Raw genomic sequence first — 10,213 nt, 5'->3', positions numbered from 1 at the left:
CTCCTGAGCACCAAGACAATAACTCCTAGGCATTGTCCCACCCAAAACAGCCCATACATTTCCAAGCTCTTCCTTAAGACAGTTCCAGCCCCAGTTGAGCACAGTTAGAGATCCCAGCAGGAATCAGGCCACAACTGTCTTTGGAAACCCCCATAGCTATCAGCACAGAAACAACCTATGTTGGTGCTCACTTGGCCCTTAGTGACTGATTCCTAAATTCCTTTAGGGTGATCCTTTCTCACTGCTGGACTTCTCCAGCCCCATTATCCATACTCCTCTCTGGGAGAAGCAGGAGCAATTTCAGGGGTACAGTGACCAAAGGAGGGAACAGTTTCTGAACTTACAAGGTGGCACTAGGAGTCTCTTCAAAACCACACAGTAAATTGCCAAATGCCAATGTCTAGGTCAACAACTCCTCATGGTCATATCCATTTGAATTTTCTAAGCTTTTGACTGCCTGAGAGATGAACACAACAGAGAGATCTGGGAAATCCCCACATGAAATGTCAGTATCACCGAGAGATTGGTGTTTGCACAGCCATACAGAATTGAGCACACTTTTCGTATCTCATATGGTGATGCCAGCCACTGATACTCACGTGGAACCCTGGTGGTTACTCCTCCTAGAGGGGAGGAGCTGCTTTTTAAATTATGTTTTCTTTTTTCACCCTTAACAGTAAAGTCCAAAGTAGCAAACTGAGTAAATCAGGGGTCCTCAAACTTTTTAAACAGGGGGCCAGTTCACTGTCCCTCAGACTGTTGGAGGGCCGGACTGTGGGCCCAGGGACGAGTCGGCTGCTAAGCAGGACAGGCAACCAAGCAGGACAGGCAGCCGTGGCAAAAACACCTGGCGGGCCAGATAAATGTCCTAGGCCGGCTGCATGTAGCCCGCAGGTCATAGTTTGAGGACGCCTGGAGTAAATATTGTCAAATGGAAGTTGTTTAACTAAAGCTAGTTATTTAATCGTTGACTGTAGATTTAATTAAGCCACTGAAAGCCTCAATCTCTGTTAAATTTGATTTAAAGGTTGTAAAGTTTCCAATCCTCAAATGCAAGAGGTTTGCAAAAAAGAAAATGCAACTATTACTGAGTGAAATAAAAACTCTGTCCTCCAAATGCCTGCTTTGGTTTAACGTAAGTGGCTTGCTTTACTTTCAGATAAATTGTCATTGAAGCAAAACCAAGATATGAGAAATGTGAACTCCCTCTCTTTCAACACTACCCATTGTGTTCAAATTCATAAGCAAGGAAGTTAAGATCCCACCTTCCTCTCTAAGAAAATATGAAAGTTGTAGCTTTGAAATAGAATTCATTGCTCTCCAACTTTGAGTGATATCTGTATTCAGATCCAACCGGATCTGCAGCCCCCTTCCAAAGAGTTTTTTTCTTCTCAGGGGTGAGAATTACCCCACCTGGGATTCACTCTTCAAAAGGCTCAAGAAGCCTATTCATATGAATGAAACTGCTTTCTTCAGAGCAGATGCGGAAGCTGCCCTCCCCGGGGCTTGGGCAACCGAGGAAAGGAAATCACCTCGGCTGGGAGTGTGGCCGCTGGCACTGCTGGGGCTGTGCCTGCTGTCTGTGCTTCTGTCCTCCTCAAAATGCAGTTTCTTGATGCTGAGCAGCTCCTGGTTGATGAAGAAGAGGATGTTTTTGGTGAAGGTAAAGTCATCTTTTTGCTGGAGCCATTCTGGTCTGCTTTGCTTTTGTTTTGACACTCCTGGAAACTTTTGCTGGGTTTGGGCAAGGACTGGAGTGTTTTGAGATGATGGAAATGAAGCATCCTGGATGAGGTAGTGCCTGCCCATAATCAATTTAGGCAACAAAAGAATAGGAGGCAAGGAGTGGGGAAGGGCGTGGTTCCTCCAAATACTTTTTAAAGTCATGGCTAGAGGAAGGCTTAGTTTAGGTGAGAAAATAATACCAAGTCTTTCTCTTTGTCTCTCTCTGTGCTGTCTCTGGTCTAATTCCTTAAAGGAAGTACAAGGTTCACAGTCCTTTGCATACAGCAGGGCTGCTGGGGTAGGAGTGGGACCAAAAGGACCAGGAGGGGTTTTCCACGGTACCATAATGCTTTAATCTGCACTTCTTTCTATATCCCCTTCCCCTCTCTCTCTCTCTCTCTCTCTCTCTCTCTCTCTGGATTCATCTCTCTTACTCTTCAACCTAGCTCTCTATTCCCTTTCCTTTTCTCCCAAGTGGGGATGCTGAAGCCGTGGCATCACTTTGTTTTCCTTTCCCATTTCACTGCTGTTCCATGAATTGACCTATGCAGCGGGATTTGACTGTACAGGTTGCAATTTCAAATGGCTAATCTGGTAAATAACAGATGTCTTGTTCGAATGCTGCCAATGAGACTGAGCATGGGCAAGAGCTTTTCTAGAATGTGAAACTGCCTAACTAAATAGGAATCTGGACTTAAGAACCTCATGAATTTGGTTATTTTCCACAGGAAATCATATCTAGTAATTTCTAGGGACAAAAGAAAACTGTAGTAATTTTTTAAAAGAGCAGAGGTAAGAGTGTGGGGGGGGGGTGAAATTACCTAGATATACAAGTTCCTTTGAGAAAAATTAAAGACTATCACATAATGAGAATCCTTTGTAATTGAATCATCTAGGGGGTAACCGCTGTTAATGCTTTTATAAAATTATTATTTCAGGTTAATTGAGAGTACAAAGAATCATAGTTTGGGTTTTTATCAGAACTTAAATCAGTTTGAAGAATATCTACTTGAGCTTTGCTCCTGTTTGCCAGATTGTCAAGCCGTTGCTTTACTTTGGTGACAGGCATTTAGAGCAACCTTTACTTTGAAGTGTGATCTTAGGCCTCATTCTTCAGTTTTCATTTCTACTTAAAGATGTTTTCTCTGGTTACACCTACTTAGATACTAACTCCCTGTAGGATGTGAGAAATGTTCACAGCTATGAAGATAAGCCTAGATTGGATAATTTGGTAATCATTCACTCACCCCTCTCTCCAGGAGTAGCATTCCAAACACCCAGCCCACTGTCCTTCACCCAAAGGTATTTTTCCCTTTGACATCCAGCTGTGGGCTGGATGGGCTAACGAGCGCCATCTACAGACTGACACTGCACTCTGGACTGTGTGCGCCCCGCCCTGAAGAGAAGAGTTAAGACAAAGTAGGGCTGGATGAACCTCCAAAATCTCCCTCCTAAGCGTTCCTGATGATCAAATTGGTTATTTAACCTTACTAACTACGGTGTTGAATCAAGCTGGGAGTCAGACAAGATTTTGATTCCAATTCTGCTTCTGCCTCGTACTGGCTGTGTGACCTAACCTTGATTCCCTCAATGGTGAAATGGGACAGTAACACCTTTCAGGGTGGACAGATCATCTGTGTAGTAGCTTCATCATATTTGCTTCACACTTCAATGTGATTTGCTTTATGCTCTCCAAATTGATCATCTCACTTAACTTAATCCCCAAAGATTAAAGAAAAAATCCTTGTAAGGCAAACATTCAGTGTGTTTTTACTCAGTTTTCAGAGTTGTGGCTCATGTTTGACAATTGATGTGAAAGCTTGTCCAGCTGGTGCCTCGTTTGAAGTGAGCTCTGTGTGTGGAAGTAGTTAAGAGCTTCAGCTCTGGAGTTATACTGTCTGGGCTCTGCCAGTTAATTTGCAATTTGCTTTGTTAGCTTGAGCAGGTTACTTCATTGCTCTGTGCCTCAGTTATCTCACCTGTTAAATGGAGTGCAAACCTCATAGGACTGTGTGTGCATTTAATGTGATTACAGGGAAATCTGTTTAGAATAGTGCCTAAAGCACGGTCGGTGCTCGGTAAGTACTACTTCCTACTGTGTTTCTACAAAAATGGGTTTCTGGGATAGTGACTTTTTCACATGTTTAGTTAACCTAGGAGATTCAAAATAGGACTTATTTATAGAACTTCAATTTATGAATAACTTTTCAAGGGTTTTATATTATAAAAATAGCTGAAGCAAACTGGACATGTTGCTAGGAGCCTAGTTGGTATCCCTGCCCTGCTGGAGGATCTGAGACAAATCATTTAACCTCTTTGAACCTCTTTCTTCCCCTGAAACAAGAGAGTTGATTACACGTTTTCTGGAATCTTTTTCTTTAAAACCCCAGCATTCTACTACTTGGTCTTTTCTGCATAGGGACACACATCTACCTAGAAAAGCTTACGCCTGGTCTAGGTTTCATCTGTGCTTTCAGTCCATCTAACATGCCTAAGAAATAGAAAGCTTGTGGTCAACGAGTTTCCTCTAACATAAAGAGAGGGATGCCCCAAATCTTGGTATTAAGGGAACTATATTTCCTTGCAATGACACATTTTTTAAGGTCACTTTCCCCCTAGAGGAACACATGCTTAAAATGGAGATTTATTTGGTTAAAAGTATATGTAAATCCATTTAGATATATGGGCCATGTAAAGATCTGGGAAGAAAACAAAATGAGTCATACTCACAATGTGTTTTTTTAACTGTGTTCCTTAGACCCTGTCTGCTCCCCCTCCTGTCTTCCGTGATTAAGGAAAATGTTAAGGTTCACAGAAGCAAGAAGCATTAGTGTGTGACATTGCTCTTGTTCTAGTAGTAGGGTTGTATATGTTTGGTGAGAGAGAGAAACGGGGGTGTGGAGAGACAGGGGAGAGAGAGCATGCAAGAGAGGAGAGAGAGGGGGAGAGAGAGAAACATCATACAGTCACCTATCCAACCCCCACTCTGCAGACCTCAGTATTCATCCTCTCTCTCTCAGACACACAGCCTGTTTGCCTTCCAAACATCAACATCATCGTGTCATTCAGAAAGTGATGGCCATCAAGTAAACTTAATCTTTCCTGGGGAAATGATTGTTTTGATGATCGAGGTATTGGAAAACCTATAGTTAGAAGCTCTTCTCCCATTGTTGTTTCAAACTTAGCACATGCAAGAGTTTTTAACTGTTTTGGCACTGTCCAATCTTGACAGCTAGTCTGGTGAATGTTAGTAGAAATATTAGTGGATGGGCAGTGATGATCAGGATGATTACTATAACAATTGATGATGATGATGATGATGATGATTAAAAGAAGAAGAAGAAGAAGGGCAACTCACAGTGTGGGTTAGGTTAGTGTCCTTAATCTGCTTTCAAGAACAGAACCAAATTCATGTAGGGAAGGAAATGGTTCACCAGGTGGTGGTCAGTCTGTATTTTAGCAGCCAACATTTTCTCTTGGCACGTGTTAAAACTGCAATTGGTTCTTTCCTTAGAAACACAAGCCCTCACTGCCTCTATTTTCAGCACTACTCAGTAATCTGTTGTCAAGTGCAGTGATGAGAATAATAAAACATGAGTTCACCGCATGTGTGCAAACTATTTCTCAGGCTTTTGTATTCCCTGGACAGTTACATGCCTTTTAAGATCTCTCTTAAAGACCACAAGAAACTGTGAAGCTTTTGCTAGATCTTTGAATGCCCCCCCAGAGCTGGCACAGTGCAGCTCAGCACGGGAATACTTCTCCCATCCTGGATAACTGTGTTTTGGAAGGTTGTTTCCTTTTCCCAAAGCGGGGAACTCTCCCAGGTGGAGATGAACTGGCAACAGGAAATCCACTCAGGCATTAGGGGCCTGTTGCTCCTCAAGAGCTAACTAAGCAGCTGGTTGGAAACGGGCTGCTCACATTTGAAACAAGCCTCTCTCCTTTCCTTAAACCAAGTCAGTCAGCACTTTTCCCTTTCAAAGGGAACTCAAGCTCAGAGAGAGCAAGAAGATTGTAATATACTTATCAAAAAAATGCTATTAGGATAGATGCCTTCCTTTTGTCTTTTAAGGTATACTGTTTATAAAACCAAGGTAGTGTTTTATTTTTTTAAAAAAGTAAATAATTATGTAATCTGTTGTAATCTGTAATATTTTGACCTTATCTCCTAAATTCTATAAAGAAGAAAGAAAGGAAGAAACAAGATTAAATTATTATGTGTAAAACCAATAAATACTGAAAGTTCAGACTGGCTAAATCGTGCCTTCCATGGAAAAAGTAAGAGAAATAGAACATGAAAGTGTATGAGCCTTGGCTAGAAAGAGTTGGAGTTTTCATGTGATTGGTTATCCTGCATTTTATCACATAACTAAATACAAGCATGGTTATTTAACTATGTTGAATCTTTCTTTTTTTTTTTTTTGTTGAATCTTTCTTAAAAAAAAAATTGGGGGCTCTCAAGTGGACCCAAGTAATGGAGTGGAAAAGGGGTAGGAAGAGGGCGGTGCCTGTGGATCAAAGGGGTAGGGCGCTGGCCCCATATACCGGAGGTGGCGGGTTCAAGCCCAGCCCCCGGCCAAAGAAAAAAAAAGAAGAAAAGGGGTAGAAAGAGGCTGCCCTAGTTTCCTGGGTTGAAAAGAATGGGTCAGTTTGCTTTAACTATTTGCCAAGATTGCTTGGATCAATTTCTCCCCTGGATTCCTGCATAAATGCTTTCGCTGGAAATCATCTTCTTGCTTTTATTTGTCACAAGGTCTGGAGCAGACACAGACCTTCTAATTCATGCCTATGTGACCTCTGCCTTGGATTACTGTGAAACATTCTCTTCCCATAGATGTCTAGGAAGCCTTCTTTGGCTGGTGCCAAAGAGATGGTGTCATTTCAGGGACACAAACTAAAATAGCACATTGCATTAAAGCTATGCAGGCTGTCTCGGCCCCCAATCCTCCCCTCTGATTTATGGCCTCTAGTGACCTCAGAGTAACCTATTTTGATCAGGCAATGCCAAAAGGGGCCCAATATCACAAGTAGAACATTTTAAATGTTTACTTAATATAGCTATGAGCAGCCAGTACAGTCTTAACTTTTTAGGAATAGAGTAAGAAAAACTACAGAGTGTGTCTTTTACAGGACTTAAGTTGAAAACTGAAAGGATTAACATATGCCTACCCATTGTATGTGTGGCAACTTAATAAAAAAAAAAGAAATATGTAGTTGTTATGAGCAAAATCTGAAATGTATTGGAAATCTTGCTCTCCCTTGATAAAACCACTTCCCTTATTCAAGCCAATATATTTATTAGATGCGATTTATCTGTCTAAGCTTCGTGCATTTTATTGTGCTAAGCAAACATTAGCTTCTTCAACTTCTCATTTATTTTTGGATAGCTAAATTTTGTTTATTGTTTGCCAAAAGCTGTCATGTTTAAGATATTTAAAATTAAGTTGATTTCGGAAGAGATTTTTAAAGAAAGAAAAGGTGTTAGTGGAGCCAAATTCAAGTGACTATTTCAAGCCTCAAAAGAAGGACAGAGAAAAGTTGGAGAGAAAGAAAAAGAACTAATGAATGGTCCTAGTAAGGGGAAATGGAGAGAAGAAAATGGACCCAGAAATGCACATGCTGGTGGGATATTAAGCACTCTGGGACTTCCTTGACCTTCTGTATATTCCAGGCTGCATCAGGTGCTGGTTTCCCGGGATCCTGGACGTGGCTGTGCTTGGCTGACTACCATGGTGTCCCAGTCTGTTTTGCATTGCTGCAAAGGGATACCCGAAGCTGAGCAATTTATAAATAAAAGAGGTTTATTTGGCCCCCAGTTCTGCAGCCTATACAAGAAGCATAGTGCTGGCATCTGCTTCCAATGAGGGCTTTCGGGAGCTTCCAACTGTGCCAGAAGGTGAAGGAGGAGCAGACATGTCATATGGGAAGAGGGGAGCAGAGAGAGCCCACCCTCTTTTAAACAACCAGCTCTCATGAACCAGTAAGGCAAGAACTCTCTCATTACTTCTGCAAGGGCACCAAGCCCTTCATAAGGGATCCTCTCTGATGACCAAAACACCTCCTGCTAGGCCCTACCTCTGACACTGGAAATCAAATTTTAACATGAGATTTGGAGGGAACAAGTACCCAAACTATGTCAGTGATGTAGTGATGCCAAAGCGTATGCACACCCAGAGTGAAAGAAGGATGTGTCAAAAGCCTGAACTGTTCTATCCTTGTTGGTAGACAAATCAGGTCTTGTAAACTGAAAAACCACTTCACTTTGTGCCCTTCAAAAAAAAAGAACAATCTCCTCGACCCTTTTCAGATGGTTTTATTTTGGTTTTTTTTGAGACAGTCTTAGCTCTGTTCACTGGACCAGAGTCAGTGGCATCAGTCTAGCTCATTGCAACCTCAAATTCCTGGGCTCGAGCACTCTCTTGCCTCAGCTACCTGAGTTGCTGGGAGTAGAGGCAGATGCCACCATGCCCAGCTAATTTTTCTATTTTTGGTAGCAATAGGGTCTCAGTCTTGCTCAAGCTGATCTGGGACTCCGGGCCTCAACCAAAATTTCTGCCTCAGTCTCTCAAAATGCTAGGATCACAAGCATGAGCTGCTGCTCTTAGCCCCTTTTAAGATAGTTTTCAAAGAAAGATTTGCTGGGATAGCAATCAAAAGGGAGGTGTGATATCCAGGACTCCAGAAGACAAAGTAATAATAATTTATCCCATGATCGTTCTTCCATGTGGACTTTCTATATCTTAAACTTGTTAATACCTCAACTTGTTTAACAAATGCTTCAGGCAGAAGATGCTTAGGAGACAATGATGGCTACAAGGTAAAAATATTGGAGTATAAAATATAAACAATAGGAAAATACGAACTTTTTAAGGAGGGCAGGGTGTCTCTTTTGCCTATGAAGAAGAGAGAAAACTACTTGTTTCAAGCTTTGTAGAGATTTTCATTAACAGAGAACCTACTAAACAGAGAAAAGATCCTGAGGGTATTTCATTTTCAACTATATTACAGGGTTAGCCCTAAAACCAATAATTTCTAAATAAAATAAAGAGAAGTATGTTACTGCCTTCTGGAAAGTGATGAGTGAGGCCACAGTGTGCCTTTTCACTGCAAAGTTTTTCTTCTTTGTCTTCGGGTTATTGAGAGTTAAAGGTTTAAATATTTATACTATAGAACCCAAACAGCAACGGGGAAGGATAGTTGGTCCCTTCTCCCGCTTAACTTCATTCTAAACTGTTCATTCAATGTAAGTAGTAATGCACTAATAGACAAGAAGAAAATAACTTGCCTTTCAGATCACAAGTGGAGTCAGCTGGCTGAGCTGTTGAATAGCATTTTGTAAATTTTCTACAAATTGGCCTTCAGAAATCTCGGAGAAGGAATAAATATGAAAACAGCTTCTATGAGGGGATTTTTCTTTCTATTTATAACAGTGTAATGCACCAATAGGATAATATTTTAAAAACATGCCAAAGATTCAGATAAGCAGATATAATTTGTGGAAGACACTCTTAATTGCCTTCAGATAAATTACATGACTAAAATATTAGGAAAAACAAACTCTTCTCCTTAAACTTCCAATTTACATGCTGAAGGGTAGCCCAAGAATGTCTTTTGGGGAAAGCCTCAGGCCCCTATTAATCTCCATTACCATCTCTAAAAATTGAAAAATACATTGAAAGTTTAAATCTTAATATAAAGCATAGTTAAAAAGCTTTTTTAAAAAATGACATTACTATTTTGAGTGATCTACACTCTACAATCTAGGTAAAACATGACATGTTTGCTCTGCAAACAGCTTCCGGAGGAGGACAGACCCCTTTTCCCACCATATGGCTATACTAAGCGCTTTGCATACAGAACTCCTGAAGCCACTTGTTTTTAACTATTTGGGTTTTATCATTCAGATTTCCAAAGTGAGGGAAAGTAACATATATGCTACGGAATGAGCGGAATATTTCAACGCAAAAGATGTAGTTCAGTTTACTAGTTGTTGGACTTTGGGAAAATTATGTAAGCCTTCAGAAGATTTAATTTTCTTTGCTCACATGGAGTTGATGCTAGTGACGATGATGGTAGTGGTGGTGATGATAATTGTAATAATGATGATGGTGGTAGGGGGATAGAGATGGTGGTGGAGATGGTCTTGATCAGGCATCCTCAAACTACAGGCCGTGGGCCATATGCAGCCCGCCTAGGACATTGATCCGGCCCACTGGGTGTTTTTGCCGCCACTGCCTGTCCTGCTTAGCAGTCCACTTGTCCGTCCCAGGGCCCACAGTCCGGCCCTCCAACAGTCTGAGGGACAGTGAACTGGCCCCCTGTTTAAAAAGTTTGAGGACCCCTGGTGTTGATGATGGTGGCGGTAGTGGTGGTGATGGTGGTGATGATAATGACAATGATAATGATTGTGGTTATGATGGTGGTGGTGGTGATGGTGATGATGGTGGTGATTGTGGTGGTGGTGGTGATGGTGATGACGGTGGTG

At 41.5% G+C, this 10,213-nt stretch overlaps 1 protein-coding gene across 1 annotated transcript in view; it reads left to right on the top strand.

The window, feature by feature from the left end:
* The first annotated feature begins 1,485 nt into the window (after positions 1–1,485).
* RIPOR2 (RHO family interacting cell polarization regulator 2) overlaps positions 1,486–10,213 on the top strand; it is a 118,582-nt gene continuing 109,854 nt past the window's right edge. Inside the window, exon 1 of the mRNA XM_012804241.2 lies at positions 1,486–1,663. Within this exon, the coding sequence (XP_012659695.2) occupies positions 1,603–1,663 (61 nt within the window). The 5' untranslated portion in view covers positions 1,486–1,602. The remainder of the gene's footprint in view (positions 1,664–10,213) is intronic.

Source organism: Otolemur garnettii, unplaced genomic scaffold, assembly GCF_000181295.1.
Source record: "Otolemur garnettii isolate 467f Iridium unplaced genomic scaffold, OtoGar3 scaffold00026, whole genome shotgun sequence".
NCBI classification, from domain to species: domain Eukaryota; kingdom Metazoa; phylum Chordata; class Mammalia; order Primates; family Galagidae; genus Otolemur; species Otolemur garnettii.
This window is presented reverse-complemented; position numbering and strand designations above follow the sequence as displayed.